General features: G+C 45.3%; 1 protein-coding gene across 1 annotated transcript; it reads left to right on the top strand.

Annotated features, from left to right (window-relative positions):
• The first annotated feature begins 6,306 nt into the window (after positions 1-6,306).
• Positions 6,307-15,472, top strand: CISH (cytokine inducible SH2 containing protein). Its single transcript, XM_013951949.2, has 4 exons — positions 6,307-6,400; positions 6,656-6,975; positions 11,626-11,852; positions 12,345-15,472. Exons 2-4 carry the CDS (start codon positions 6,929-6,931, stop codon positions 12,845-12,847), a joined length of 777 nt encoding a protein of 258 aa, XP_013807403.1. The 5' UTR covers positions 6,307-6,400; positions 6,656-6,928; the 3' UTR covers positions 12,848-15,472.
• Positions 15,473-15,896: the final 424 nt, after the last annotated feature.

Below are 15,896 nucleotides of genomic sequence, written 5' to 3'. Positions count from 1 at the left end.
TTTCTTGCTTCCATTCCCAGCCCGACTTCTGCTCTTTCCGCGTAACTCTTACCCGAAAGCCTACACCTGACCAAAGCAGCCGGTCGGTACAGCAGCTAGCACATTAAAGCTAGAAGAAGGCAGTTTATGCCTTATTTCTATTCTTGGAAACAGTAAAGGCTGCAGAAAATTCCAAACTTCTTGGTTCACTACTGGATATTGCCTGGATATGTTCTTAGCTCAGTTCACTGTGCTGCCAATGACCAGAAACAAATTTGAGCAGGGCAGAGAGCTTAAAAGTTCGGTGTGAGTCGTGATTAATAAGGCCTTATACCACCCTGCTGTTAATTTCACCCACCATAAACTTTAAAAAGCCTTTCCCGCACCAGCCCACATATCAGACAGCCTCACTGTACACTGGCGTGACCACAGCCAGATTTAGTCCAAAGCACAAAAAAACAAATTATTCTCTTGCTCTGTGTGTTGATTTTTCTTCTTAGATAGGTTTTCTGAGTATAAAGCATATCTCTACCCCAGGCAAAACACAAACATCATGTGCTGAAAACCTTTAAAACCAGTGACAAAGACAGTATTTCTCAATATCTGAAAGTCTTCTCAAGTTGTCTCCTTCACAGACTGTTTTCAGAAGTAGCAATGTGGCAATCTGATACTATTAAGTAACAGCTTAAAGTACCCCACGCTCTTGTATTAAACTTTTAATCACTTCCCCCAGACATTTGTTCCAGTTTTGCTCAGTTAGTGCTTATTCAATGTTATTCTAACCACGCTCGGCAGGTCCCGAAATAGCCTTTAGGTGCTCCAGTATCCAAAGGACTCTGCTAGGCTCAGCCGGTGGGGTGTCTGAAGCAACGATACCTGCAAACCTCTGCGTGGGGGCGCCTGTTCTGAAGCTCCTGCATTCGTAAAGCCCGGCCTTTCCAGTCCAAACCCAGTTTGTCCAGAGCCAAGAATATTAATTTGTGCAATAGCCTTCTCTTAAGCTGCTTAAAGCTTAATCATTTCTCTGACAAGCGTTGAGGGAGGGACATGCGTGCTGGGTCGGTCACATCTTGGAGTTACCAGCTGGGTTACCAATTTAACCCCCGCTGAGGACAACAAGGCACACGGGCGCAGGGCTGTCACCTTGTCTGCAATCGTCCCTCCGTCCGGCTGCGGAAGCATTTCCCACGACGGCTGTTGTGCCTGCTTTCACACGCCAGTTTTAGAGATCCCTGGGAATTACATTTCATATGATCAAAAACCGACACTGTGGATCCTGCAGCTCCTCTTTGCGCTTCTGGCAGGTTGAGCTGCGTTAGACACCTTTTGAGATATGGATGGAGGAAATGTTGGCAGGCCCACGGCAGCTTCTTGTGCCGAGAGACACTTTTCATTCCAAAAGGCGGCTTTATTTATTTATTGCCGTTTGCTTTACGAAGTTTTGAGAAACCAGTCCTACTACAGGCTATGAGCCCACAATGGCAAAAGTTCTTTCATCCTCACAAAAATCTCTAAATTGTACATTAAATATTAAATCCTGGTTTTACCCCCAAAAGCCCAACAGCAACGACACAGACCAGCTTCCTTTAAGATAGAATTTATCAGCTCAACTATTCCTGCCTTGCCCCACATCAGAAAAGTAGTTTAGAGGGGGAAAAAACAGTAAGGCCTCAATCTTGCAATAAGCTTTGGGGCAGCAGTCCCCTTTCTCTAAACTAATGTATTAACCCTGTGAAGCTTAGTATTTTAGCCAGCATGCAATTTGGACATGCTGTTCCTACACTGATTTCATCATGTCTTGGATATCACAGATATCTGGTTTACAAAGAGACAGCACTACTGTTTAAATAGAAGAGGTTGATTTTGGCTTCAGACTGGGGATTTTTCATGCCTTTTTGCTCTGCTAGGGCAATTCAGTCACAGTAATAACTGGGATCAAAGCCATTTCAGACTTTCAAATATCTCATTTCTTAACAAAAATAAAAGAAACATCTCAGTTTGCTCTCATCTGGAAAGCTAGGAAATCTGATGTCATTGAATCGTCTTCTTTTTGGGAGGGCATATTTTGGAGGAATAATACTTACCCAAATCTACAGTCACCTGAATTTAGTTATCCACAAAAGTGATTTGTACAGAAGTTAGTCCTTTGATAACAACACCTTGTGGAGATAAATAGCAATTACAATGAAGAAAATACCACTATCAGCTGAAAATACAGTGAAGTGTTTTTCTGAAACATTGCCTCCTGTGACTGTTTTTTTGGTCCTGTGAGAAATCCACATTCTGGGATGCATTATGTAGACTTCACCAAACAGAAATTACTCTGTACTGTAAAGTTGAAGTGAGGACACATCTTTGTCTGATTGGGTGGTTATTAAATCTCTCAGGAAGTTGTCCAGGAACTGCTGTGTCTGTGATATTAAAAGAAGGAAAGGGCAGCTCTACAGAACAACGTGAGAAGCAGGAGGAGAAAAGAGGCTTCTTTTAGGTGCTTTAGTTTAGTCTATCACATACACAGTAGGCTGAAACAGAGACTATATACATGTTTTTCCCCTGTCTTCCAGTTCTCCTCTGGCGGTATCTGCCTCATACTTATCAGAAAGAAGAAAAAAAGGAAGAAAAAAACAGCCTGGCTCCTTTCTCTGCATTGCTGAGGAAAGGCCAGGTTTATATTAGCTCTTTCGCAGGCAATGGCGTTAAGCTGAGGCTTTCTGCTTACCAAGCTAGAGCAACTTCTCTTTTATTCTTAATATTCTCTGCCTTACACTGGGATTATAACATGGTTTCTAGGAAGAATTACATATGCTAGCTATAAACCAGTTTCTAGTGAAGGAAGGGGAAGTCTCAAGATCACCAGTCTCATACAGTCTGGAGTGTGAGTCCTAATTACCCCGGGCTGCTTCCTCAAAATTGCTTCCTCCCCATGAGCACGTGTGTCCCTCCATAGGGAAATACAAAAGAGTGCAGGACAGTTGCTTTTATAAATCTGGACTCAGACACCTTATTAGAGATACCTCATCTTGCTCATTCAGAAGCTTTCGGGAGGCTCCATCCCTGCTCCTCCACTAATGGTTGCTGTCCTCTGAGTTCCGGGCTCTCTGGTGCAGTGAGAGCACTAGGACACAGCTTATTTACAGAGGCTGTCAGGGAGATACATTGGACATTTCCATTTCAGTAGGGAAAAAAAAAAAAAAAAAGACAGGGAGTTCTTCCTGAAAGTATCATAAATCAACAGCGTCATAACTCTGCCAATCCACCTACACAACATGATGCTTCATTTTATGCAGCAATGGAGCACAAGAAGTTAATTTCCCAATAGTCTCTAACTGGAAGAGATCCTGCAGCAATGGGTAGGGCAACACTGTCTGACAGTCCCAGGATGGCCTTCCAGGTCACTCGGGAATGCAGTTTTTGAAGAAACACACCATTTGATACAAGCAGAGAAGTTCCTAACAGATGCCACACTGTTATCATCTAGGTCATCACATGCCTGCTATCCTAGGGACAATGAATATGACAAGTTACGAATGCACGGAAGCCTGAGGTGTAACTTTCTTTACAGCGTAAGGTAAATCTGGTCCCCAGTCACACAGACCTCTCTCGAGAACTATGATTTTGGATGTCATTCTCATTTCCATCAACTCTACAGCATTACGGACATGTCCAACCATACAGCTGAAGCAGCATGGCTTAACCTCAGTGAAAAGGGGAACCAGGCCACTCGCCTTCTCAGCCACACATGCATCAGTAGATGGTGCTGTTGTGTTGGTGAGCTTTCCTAAGGGACTACCTGCGGTTCACCCTTTCGGGATTTTTTACCTCCCTGCCTTTATCGTGTGCTTTCTCTGACGACTTTGTTAACTACATCCTATCGCTCACCAATTTCATCCCATCTATATAACATTATTTATAGCATTTATATAATAATATTGCTTGTAACTGCCTTTGCAAACTCCTAATTCTGCAATGTTTAACCCTGGGGAGTCATATCAGTATAAACTTTGTGTGAACACCTGATTTGTTGGAATGGCAGCAATTTATAGTGACCGTGGACAGGTAAGGACACGAGATCCGGGGCATTGGCAAATCAGGTGCCCTGTTCTGTTCCCTACTTTGGGCATTACCATGAGCATTAGCAATGCTAATGAGAGGCAAAATTTTCAGTGAGAGTGAGGGAGTAGTGCTGAATAGTCACAATTTAAAACTGACCACTAATATATTTTGTCTATAAAACAGCCCAGGCATTAGCTAGGACATGTTTCGATGTAGGCCCCTAAGAAGTTTCCATTGACGGTGAAAGCTCTTTTAATTGATTCACATACACATTAACTACTTTGATTTACTTGTCATCTTCCATGGATCCTTTGGACTAATCAACAGAGCTGCACAGATCTAATAATTGCAAGTTGAAAATCACTGCATCAGAGTGCAATAGTCAGGGGAGTAACGTACTGAGTAATACAGAGTATCTGTACTGGGGTTAACACCTATGATGCTTCCACAGAGCAGATACGGAGCTGCCAAATGAGTCACATTTACACATTACGTTCCGCTGTATAGTTCTTATCATTGCTTTTGTACTCCATGGCTACAAATGGCTACTTGACTAACAGCACAGAAGCTGTTTGTAAAGACTCTTCCAGAGAAGATCACTAGATGGAGCCCAATTCTAAATCTGAAAAATACATAAAAATAGCTTCTCGGTGTCCTCACCTGGCTGCAGCACTCCTGCCTTATGGCACATGACATCCATAATCTTGATGTCCACCCCCCCAAGGTTAAAGATGAAATGCCTTAAGAATATACAGGTTAATTACAATTTGAAGAAGACAGCAGCCACTTGCTATTCTCTAGTCCAGCTCTGTTCATTGTGCTGCTACACTGCCAATATAAGGGTTTAACCAATGCTAAATTTAGATGTGGAGGAGCACATGCAGGCACACGGAGCCCCTGCAACCCTGCACCAGAACTGCTAAGGTAAGCCCTTGAAAGGTCGTGTCGTGCTTGATGGGCATGGAGAGGGTGAGCACTGAAACTCCTCTTTCCCCTGCTACCCCCTTGCCTCACCTGTGAAGTTACAGGTATCCAGGTGACACATGAGCTGAAGGCTGCATTAAGATCAGAAGCAAACTGGTCAAGGGGGGCATGCATGCACCCCCATCCCTGTAGGTACTTAGACGGCCCTCACCACCTCGCTCCTTCAAGAACTCAGCATTGCTAGCAGTGTTCGTTCCTGCACTGTCCCCAATGTAGTAGAGACAAGGAATGGACGCACGCAGAAGGCCAACCAGCTGCTAAAGGAACCAGCAGGCAGTTAAGGCTGAGGCAGGAGCTGAACATGCTCTCAGCCTGGTGTCCTACTCACAAGACCATCCTCTAACCTTCTCTGTAATGAGCTTCCTTCCTTTCCTCCCCAGGCCCCATCCGACTTGGTCCTGAACACCGCAATGGTCACTAATATCTTTTAATACCCAACCTACTGGAGACCAAGGTGACAGACATCCCCTTCTCACATTCTCTCTTTAGTCTGATATGCACGGCGCCCAGGATGAGCCCGCAGGACGCTGAGGGCTGGGTGAGAACAGCATGACGCCACAAGGGCGGGACATTACAAACCACGAAATAAAAAAAGAATACAAATGAATAAAGCATAAATCAATTTTAAAATAAACAGAAGTAAAACTATAAAGGGAAACTATAAATAAAGTGTAAATATAAATAAAGTAAAAAGTGAAAGTAAAAATAAACGAAAGCAAAAATTGAATGAAAACAGAATGAAATATAGATAAGAATCGATAAATAAAAAGAGACAGAATTAAATATAAACGAAAACAAACAACGGCACGGGAGGTGTACAGAGCTCCCCTCGCGCAAAAGGAAGCTCCAGCGGGGAGAGTCCGCGGTGCCGGAGCCGGGGCCGGTGCCGGAGCCGGTGCCGGGCCGGTGCCGGGCCGTGGGCGGGGCCGTGGGCGGGGCCGTGGGCGGGGCGCGGGCCGGGCCACCGCCCCCCGCGCCGCCGCCGCCGCCCGCACCTCCGCCCGGGCCGCTGCGGGGCGCTGCGCGCATGCGGCGGCGGCGCCCATTGGCGGCGGCGGCGCCGCGTTCCTGGAAAGTTCTTGGAAATGGATCAGAGGCGGTTCCGCGCGCGCGCTGCGGCGGCGGCGGCGGCGCCTCCCCGCGGCCCCCGGGCGGCCCTGGGGGGCGGGGGGCCCCCGGAGCGCCGGGCTGGCGGCGGGGCGGCCATTAGGGCCGCGTCTATTTATACTTCCTTTTTTTTGTCTTTTTTTTTTTTTGGGGGGGGGGGGGAGTGGGTGGGTGTGTGTGGCTGATATCGGAAGAGTGATGTGACTACAATACGATTCCAGGAATCCCTCACTTCCTGGAACAGATTAAAAGGGGCAAACAAAAGATTACTTAGTAGGTGGTTTTTTTTTTCCCCCTCAGAGCTTCATTACTTCTGGAGGCAGGGGAAGCGCACGGTGCTGCTCTCCCGGCTCTCCTCTCCCGTGCACTCGGGGGGATATTATTTATTGCTATTTATTATCACTTCAGGCTGCTCTGAATATTTTTTTCTAAGAGATTGCTCTGCTGGAAGATTAGTTCCTCTTTTACGTATAAGTAGTTTCCCTTTTCTCTGGCTATTTTTTTTTAACTTTTTTTGTTTTCTGGAAAGCAGAACAAGAGCATATTCTATTTGCGAGCCCTGAGAGCGCGCCCGCTGTCCTGGCCCACGCTGCGAGCCAGCCGGTGCGGTCCCACTCGGACCGGCTGTCTGCCGCGCTCCCTCCGTGTCCGACGGCAGCGTGCCGCGGGCCAGGAGCTGCCCGCGACCCCCTGGCCTGCTCCTACTGTGAACCCCTGACCAGAGCCTGGAAGTAGAGACTGGAAAAAGGAGACAAGAAAGAAAGGAAAAGAGGAGAAACCATTTCCCCACCTTCTGGAAGACTTAATGCTTTTCCCTTGGTCCAGGAGTGACATGATCCTGTGTGTTCAGGGGTAAGATTCCTATGCTGCCTTCTTTTAAAGCCTGGCTGGGTAATTGCAATTCAGAGCTTCGCTGCGGTCGTTTCTCAGCTTAGCATGCGTTGCCGCGTCGAAGCGTAACGAAACGGGGCTGTTTGCGCTGGCGGATTGCTGAGTTCTGCCTGCGAGTCCTGTATGGCTGCTTTGGGGATTTTTGCGGCCAAAATCCTGCGTAAGATGTTCCTGATTTCCATGCCTGCTCTAGCTGAGAAATTACACAGTACTCAAGGTCCTTCGGGGAGTGCAAATTAGCTAAGGCAAAACTTGGGGCATGTTGTTCAGCGGCGTGTATGTGCCCCACGGAGGGATACAAATCCGAGACAGGAGGGGTGCTCTGATGACCCAGTGGGAACAAACTACTTGCAGGGAAAAAACTTTCCCGGAGTTCAAATGTTTTTGGCTATTTTTAAGTAAATATTTAGGTTATATGCATGTTCTTGTTTCTCTGTTGCTTTTATGTGTAAGATGAAATGTATGCACATATATACAGACAGACCCATACACAGCATATTATAGAATAGCAAGCTATAGGGTGCAGATACAGAAATTTATTATTATTACGGAAGTTACATCCCAGAAATATCTCTTCGGTAAAAGAGACATCCAAGTCCCTTCTCTGGTAGTGGTGTGAGCACTCAGTGCCTGCATGGTCAGTTCAGCACATCTGGGTCATCAACATGTGTAAAGACCTGGACTGCAGGAATACATCCAGCGTTTTTACACATGCTGCGTGTTTGGGAAGTAGCAGTGTAATCTCCCATTAGTTTCAGTCTGAGCCATGATGCGAGTATTAACAACCCCTCCCGCCCTCAGCGGATTTTCCTTAGAAGCGCTGCATTTGCCTTGTCCGCTTTAAATGACTAAAGCACGGGGATTTTTACCATTTCCCCCACCAATCTGTTCCAGAGATGAGCAGAGCTCGCGCTTACCTATACTTTCCAGCTACTCAAGTGGGTTTTCCTTTGTTCGTTTTTGCTCTTGTTTTCAGTCTAGTGCTGGCAGTTCCTATAGCCACAGCAAAGGAAATTCAGTTTTCAACTTAGGCTGTGGGAGACTCGTATCTGCCGTTTTCCTCCAGCACTAAGGCACCAGAGCTACCGCCTCCCTGCACCCACTAAGACCTGTTAGGCAGCCAGATGTGCAGACATTTGTCTCTAATATCTTCTTTATGACCATTTACTGCTCAGTTTTCATTATCCCCCAGGATTTTATATCTCCTGCACTCCACACTGTCCCCCCCAGTCAGGCCAAATTCCCACGGGAGTTTTGGCTGATGGGAGGGAGAGCAGCTCTGAATGCTTTTTATTGCACTACTTGGACTGTGTTACAGAGCTTGGCTTATCAGCAAAGTAACTGGATATCATTTAGTAACTGTGTATCAGTGTGTAACTAGTATCATTTAGTGTAAATGATACCAAACACATCTACTCTCTTGAACTTTCTTGGCTTTCCAAGGCTTTTTGAAACACTCATTGCCAGCGCACTGGGAAATTCTGCTGCTGTTTCTCTCAAGACTCCACGCAGCCTCCCAGCTAGACATGCCCAACTTTCTGTGTTTGTTCTCTTCCTCATCAGAGCAGTTCTACTAACAAATTATTCCGTTCGGTTCTGACCCTCCACAGGTCTCCTCCACTTTCTTAGGACCTCTAATTATTTTCAAATACTTACTTCACCCCTATTAAAGCGCTGACTTTTGCATGTCAACCTCCCTTTTCAACACACCCTTAGCCCAGCAAACTCCTCGTATCCCTCTTGCTTATGTTCTTTCATTTTGACCATCCTCATCTCCATAAAAGTTGTAGTCAGCCCCTGCCTTCTCCCCTTCCTGTGCTTGGAGCTGCTCTCTGGTCACAGCGGCTGCTCTTTTTTCTTCAACCTGCTTATGAAGCTGTTTAGGACACCGTCACCTCCTGGCCTACAGGAATTGTTAATCCCCCTCCTGTTTCGCCACGTTCCTTAAGGACTGCAGCTACACTAGGACTTTTTGCGGGGGTGGGGAGAGGGGCCCAGAGGCAGGTGTAAAGAAGGAAAATAACTTGAGTATAAGGATGGTCTCCCCTGGGTGCTGTAGAAGAACCTCCACTAGAACTGCATGGGGTTTGGGCTCCCCTTGGCTCCAGGTGGCAGAGAGCGCAGGGCAGCAGGGAGTGAGTGAGCATGGTGGGAAACCTCGGCTCCTCAAGCACATAGGTTCTGCTTCACAGAGACCCACAGGGGCTCCAGATAAGAAACATATTTAAAAATTCAAATAGTTGATGTGTCTTTTGGAGGAACGAATTGTGAAGTGATTCAGACTTTGAAGTTAACAACATTCTGCCTAAAATGGGAGCATGTAGCTTTGGTCTCTCTGCCATCCCTTTCCAGTCCCAGACAATTCTTAAATTTTCTCTCAAAAGCAGGTTAAAAAAAAAAATCCATGCTAGGAACAAAAAGATTTCTTTATGTTCAAGATTTTTCCCCAAGGGGTAGACCATAAATTTTTTCCAGGAGAAAAAAAGTTCAGAGAGATTTGGAATTTGGACTACAGTATTAATTGTAGGGGGAGAGAATGGGCAGTAGATGGTGCAGGACTGATTTTAAGGATTTAACACCTGGCACAGTCATTTGCACCTCAGCAGTCAACGGTCTTGTGTAACACCCCTTTTGGATGGCACAAACTGTTATACTAGGTTTGGTACAATGGAGGATCTGGTTTATAGTCCTGCTTGCTCAAAATGGAGAGAAATGGAGAATCGGGAATCTCCTTTCCCCAACATGGCAGACAGCTAGAGATTTGTGCGGACAGTCATGTGAGGAGGTAGACATCTAAATGTCTTTAAAAACACAGTCCTCAGCACCTACAAATTTAGCTCAGGTGAGGCTTAAAAGAGAATTCAAAGCTTCCCAACAGCAGTCTCCATGTAAAAGAGTGTATTCAGATCCACTCCTCTGTGAAAGCCAGTAATCACGGGTGCCTGGTGAAGATAAGGGCCAGTAATCAGATTTAGTAGGTTTGGCTTTCCAGCCATAAATAGAAATTAATAAATGAGGATCAAATGCCATGCTTGCCAAAGAGATATCTTCCTTCTGATAAACAATTTGACGTATAGAAAAAGAAAAAATGTTCTTTTCTAAATACCTGTGGAATGGTGGGGTTTTGCCTTGTATTACATGGGCAAGAAGTGTCTTTTTGTAGATTCAAAGTTACCAATGGCTTTACAGAAACCTTACTCCAAACCTGCATGGCTTTATTAGAAATGCAGATTCATGGAACTGATTGTGTCTCTTGCTCTTAAATCATTCTGAAGTCATTTTCAAGTTCTCTCTAGTCTACTCTTCTCCAAAATCCCTTCTTCTGGCACACCATCCCATATCTGTGACTCAGCTGTTTGAGGGGAATAGAGTGCAGCTATGATAAGACAAAGATCACTTTGCAACGCGTTTACATATGCCCATAAAGTGTCACTGCTTATATAAAACACAGAGAAGGAGGCAGGTTGGAAGGGAAATGCCTGTGACTTTAGTCTCCTTTTGCTTTTCTCTTCAGTGATGTGGGAGGAGGTGGCTGCTGCCCCTGTAATCACCATCAGCTCCAATTGGTCCTTTGACCATCAGACAGTCCCATGTTGAGCACTGTGTTGTATTTCCCTGGAAACTCATTCTCTTATTTTGAGTGCCTGAAAGAACATCTCAAGCAAGCAAGTGGATGTGGGGGAGATAACACAGGACACAGCCACATATGCCACGTACAGGGCATATGAAAGCAAAGAGCCTAGAAGAAACAACAGAGACTTATGTCTTTGCTCAGGAGCTTGCCTGGGAATGAAGACTTTCCTTGCCCCCAACATCCGTCCTCCCATAGGAGCCCTGCCTTGCTTTAGGAAGCTCCGTACCATGGAGAAGGGGTGCCCACAGCCCCCAAGAGCCCCAGGCTACCTGAAACTTTGCATTTAGATGCTGAATGGCTACAATAATGCTCTCTTTAGGTCACAGAGGGAATAATGTTCACAGCAGCCCTATATGGGCAGAGCTTCTTACCACTACGAGTACTAGATTACAGTTGCTCTGAGATGTCCTTTGTGCCCTTGAATGCTAGGGTTTCAGAGGGCTGGCTAAAACAAGAATTCACATTATTCTACTACAAGATCAGCTCACCCTTAGCCCTAATAGGCATATTTAAGATCAAGTCAACCTTTAGTAGAACGCAGGTAGGACAAAACCCAAGCTATTCCTGATTCTGCTCCTGATTATATTGCTGTAAATGACTAACCCACTGACAGAAAAAGAAATACTCCAACTTCATAATGACATAAGCAAAGCTGGAATGTCATTATGAACCTTACTGCCTCTGAAACTACGTGTTGAAAGGCAACATCTAAAGAGGTCAGGCTTACAATTGAGCTAAATTGCAAGATAGCCCATCTTTTCCAAGGTGAAAAAGGCCACTTGTCTTTCCCTGTTTCTGAAGACTCATCTTTAGCTGTGTAATTTTTTCCCCCTTGCCTGTCTCTCTATTTGAGATATAATTATATCAAGGGTCTGCTTATAGAACATAACATTGTAGCATGATGTAGCATGCACTGAACAGATGTTGCAACCTCTTTCAGGGCAAGGAAAAATAGCACAGTATGCCCTTTGTTTCAGACCTCATCCTTTGCTGGCGGACGAGAAGATCAGGAGGCTGTCACTCAGGGGCATTGCGGTGGATTTGTCCGAGCAGATCATGCAGCCTCTCCCAGTAACAGCCTTCCAGGAAGAGTCTGCACCTGCCTTTGCAGTGCCTGTTCCAGACAGCAACCCACCTCAGATGCGAGACCCCGAAGAAGACCTTCTCTGCATTGCAAAAACCTTCTCCTATCTGCGCGAATCTGGTAAGGCTCTACCCCTGAGCACAAAGTCGTGGGTCAGGAGGCTGCAGGGAGCCAACTCTGCAATCCAGATCCAACAAGAATCTCCAAATCCCACTTCAGATAGGAACCCAGTTCTAGCACAGTCACAGCTGATTGCTGTCGATGCAATGTGGATTTCAGTCTCCACAAACTCAGCACTTGCATTATGAAGTAACTTAATACTAGCATATGCAAATGCTTTGTCTTTTATAGCTGAATTAGAAAGAAATGAGAAAAGGCTCCTCTTTCTCTGTAAACTTCAATAGCTACAAAAGTAGGCTTTCCCATCCCAAGTCCAGCAGAGCAATGATGAACATAAGTAGAAAACCCTTAGAACTTGACATTGCCTTCTTTTTTGAAGGTCTTACAAAGCCCGGGTCCTGTACTCAGTGGGCTTCAAGACTTCCCTAAATATGCTGCCAATTCCTTGATACATTCTTTCCCTAAAAAGTTCTTTCTGGGATGCTTTTCCAGGTTGGTACTGGGGATCTATCACTGCCAGCGAGGCCAAGCAGCATCTCCAAAAGATGCCTGAGGGCACCTTTCTGGTACGGGACAGCACCCACCCTAGCTACCTGTTCACACTCTCTGTCAAGACAAATCGAGGTCCCACCAATGTGCGCATTGAATACACTGACAGCAAGTTCCGGCTAGACTCAAACTACTTGTCCAAACCTCGCATCCTGGCCTTCCCAGATGTGGTCAGTCTTATCCAGCATTATGTCATGTCCTGCACAATGGAAAGCAAGAATGAGGCTCCTTACCCACCTCCATCTCCTCTACCTCCCATGCAAAAAGAGATGGCAGCAGCTGCAGTACACTTGAAACTCATCCGGCCGCTCAGCCGCAAAGACAACATCCCCAGTCTACAACACCTGTGCCGGCTACAGATTAACAAGTCAACAGCCGAAGTGGACCAGCTCCCTCTGCCCAGGCGGATGGGTGACTATCTGAAGCAATACCCTTTCCAACTCTGAGGCATGGCCATTATGTCTCAGTCACGACAGTCAGAGGGACAGAAATAAGAGAACTTTGATGTGTTTTTGTCCTGCTAAAGCATGGCATCAGGTGGGCACAGTAAAGACCTGATTATCAGCAGAGATTGCATCCATCTTTCCTCTCCCCTTCTCTCTAAATCCATTCCAGCACCAGGGAGGAGCTGGTTGTTTTGGTGAACAGTGGGTCACAATCTGAGCTCTGAACCTCAGGCCGCGCCAATAGTGGCTGTGAGAAAGTGCTATAGGCATGTGCACACTACTTGAATTTCAGAGTTGCTGTGACACCAGAAATGTTAACATTGTTATTTTCGCTATTTATTTTCATGGCAGTTTCTCTCCTCATGGTATTTTAAAAGCACCTTTTACTGTTTTTTGTTTCTTTTTCTTTTGTGGAATTAGAGATAGAATAAAGGCTCCCAGCCAAATGGCAGCCAAAAATCTGTGGGAATTTGGATTTGGTTCCTCATTCAGATAGTACTTGCTTGAACCTGTCCCTGTAACAAGTCACACAAGAGTCCACATCCAAGCTCCCCCAGACTTCTGGGGTAGTTGGGACTCAGATGACAGCATGTGGGCCCACCTCTATAGTGTATAGGATATTTTCTTTTTTCCTTAGCTATACGGGGGCTGGGCATCGTAACCTCAAAGTGCGTTGGTAGCAGCTTGTATATCTCCCAGAGATGCACGCTGTGCCATAGGTGGTGGATAGGAGACTTTTTGGAAGGAGCCCTTCTTCCTTGATAGCTCTAATCAGAGATTCTGAATATTGAGCTTGAGCCACGGAGCACTCATCCCATTTTTTTCCATCCTCCTCATCTCAGAAGGAACTTTGTAATAAAACCTTTACAACCGAGTAATCAGAAAACCAACTGTACTTGTGGGCAGAGGGATTTGGTCTGAGAGTACTTTGTATTTGGCTTGTGTTTTCAAAGTGCTGTTCTCTGACATTGCCCTTGCCTTGCGAGATGCAGGGTAGGCACGGTGTGTCTCCTTGACTGGGGTTCAGAGACAGCTCTGCTGAGCTGCACCAGTGACACACAGCTTCAGGATATTTATTTATTTATTTCTGGGGGGATAAGAAATTATAAGCACCTCAGTAGAAAGAGCTGTCCTTCCTCTCTGCTAACACAGTTTCAAATTGCCAGTTGCTCTGCTTCTACCAGTACTATTCACAAGCCATATGGCTTCAACCAAAACTAGGTTCTAGCACACACTGGGAATCACAATTTAGCTTTTTTCTCTTTGCCAAGGTCCAGACCTCTCTTCTCCTTTTCTCAGGCTTACATGTTTGTTATTTTCAATTAGATTTTTGCTGTGGGTTTGTTTCTCACACCCCATTACTTCCACACCACTGCAAACAAGTACAGCAGAGCTCCCTTGCTCTTTTGAGGACAGAAAAGACAGAGCAAATGGGATCTGCCAAAAAAAAGCAAGCGTAGACAGGGAGGTTGCCCCTTCCTCTTCATTCACGTGATCCCATCACCTCCCCAGCCTGTAGGAGCCAGTCCGTGCCATTAAGAGATGGAAACAAGACAGCTCTAAGGAAATTATCCTTTGGCTTCTTCTCTTGCCCCTAAGACCTCATAACTTTAGCATGCATGAACCAACTTAAGTTCATCCCTCCCTGGAACTGTCTCTTTAAGGCTCTGTGAATTAGAGGAAACAAATCTCAGCTGTACCTGAGAGCTGAGAGAGGAGGAGGAAAAGGATGGGACAGTGACTGCAGGAGACAAGCTCAAAAAGCGGTGGAGTTTCTTCCACCCTAAGTTAAAGCTACCCAAAGGGACAATATGACCTGATGTGTTTAGTCAGTGTCCTTTTTTTTTTTTTCACATTTATACAAGTTTGTGGTCTTGCAAGCTTTGTTTTTGATACTTTGATGATTGACGGCGTGCATGTGTGATGTTTGCTTTTTACCATATCCTTTCCCCTTGCTCTATATGGCAGCAACTGTGGGAAGGTATTGAATGAGAATGAAAAATTAAAAGGCTAAACAAAAACAAAACTTTGTTTTAAAAAAAGAATATAAAATAAAACCACTGAAAAGGCTTCCTTTTATCCAAACACCTCTGTCTGCCTGAGGACACTGGGAACAAGGAAACCACAGCTCTTTGAGGAGCAACAGTGATCTCAGGAAGCCCACATGGCTTGGCCACAGGCTTGGTATCTACAGCATGTGAAGACTCAGTCAGTTCGAGAAATGTGCATCAGGAAAGGGCAAGTTGTTCAGCTTTCTGAAACTTCCCTCCTACGTGATCTTTTCTCTGTTGGGGGTAATGAGGAAATCAAACCTGCAGGTTTGAACTCCTTGCCCCAGGAGAGCTTGGCTAGGATGGCAGATGTGTGTAAGGAGAATGAACGCATGGGTAATCCAGCAGCAGGATGATGCAGAGCCTAGGCTGAAGACTGTAAGCTCACATGGGCAGGGACCATCTCTGTTGTATGTTTGTACCGCATCTAGCACAATAGGGTTCTCTAGGTGCTACTGCAATACAAAGAATAAATAATACAGTTACTCCAAAAAGTCAGTTTCTTCTATCTTGAGACAGTTTGTTAAAATCATTTGACTTGGATTTTAAATAAACATTTTAAATATATTTTAAAGCCATCTGTAAAAATCTTTGGTGAAATCCAAATGGATTAATTCATTTGCTATTCACAGAAATCCTCCCCAAGAAGTCTGGGCACACTCTTAATCAACCTTTCCAAACAAGACACAAAATTATTTCAAAAAAAGAAAAGCCCTTCAGATACTGGGAGAGTTTACACCAAAATCATCAGCGTGAGCCTGTTTCTTACTGCACACAGAAGAGCAGTGGTGGACCCCAAGTCCCAAGTTACCAAGAGCTTAAAGAACGTTTTTTAACAATGTAGAAAAACACAGGAATGATTTTTATACTGTTTCTGTGGGCCATAGAAAACCATTTGAATCTAGGGGAAAGGAGATGGAACGTAACTGAAAGTTTGGCAACTTGTTTACAGCAGGCTCGAAGCTGGCCCCAAAGAAAAACTCCGCTCATGGTAATGT

This window comes from Apteryx mantelli, chromosome 12 (assembly GCF_036417845.1).
Source record: "Apteryx mantelli isolate bAptMan1 chromosome 12, bAptMan1.hap1, whole genome shotgun sequence".
Classification (NCBI taxonomy): domain Eukaryota; kingdom Metazoa; phylum Chordata; class Aves; order Apterygiformes; family Apterygidae; genus Apteryx; species Apteryx mantelli.
The sequence above is the reverse complement of the archived record's forward strand: the minus strand, read 5'-3'. Positions and strand labels throughout refer to the sequence as shown.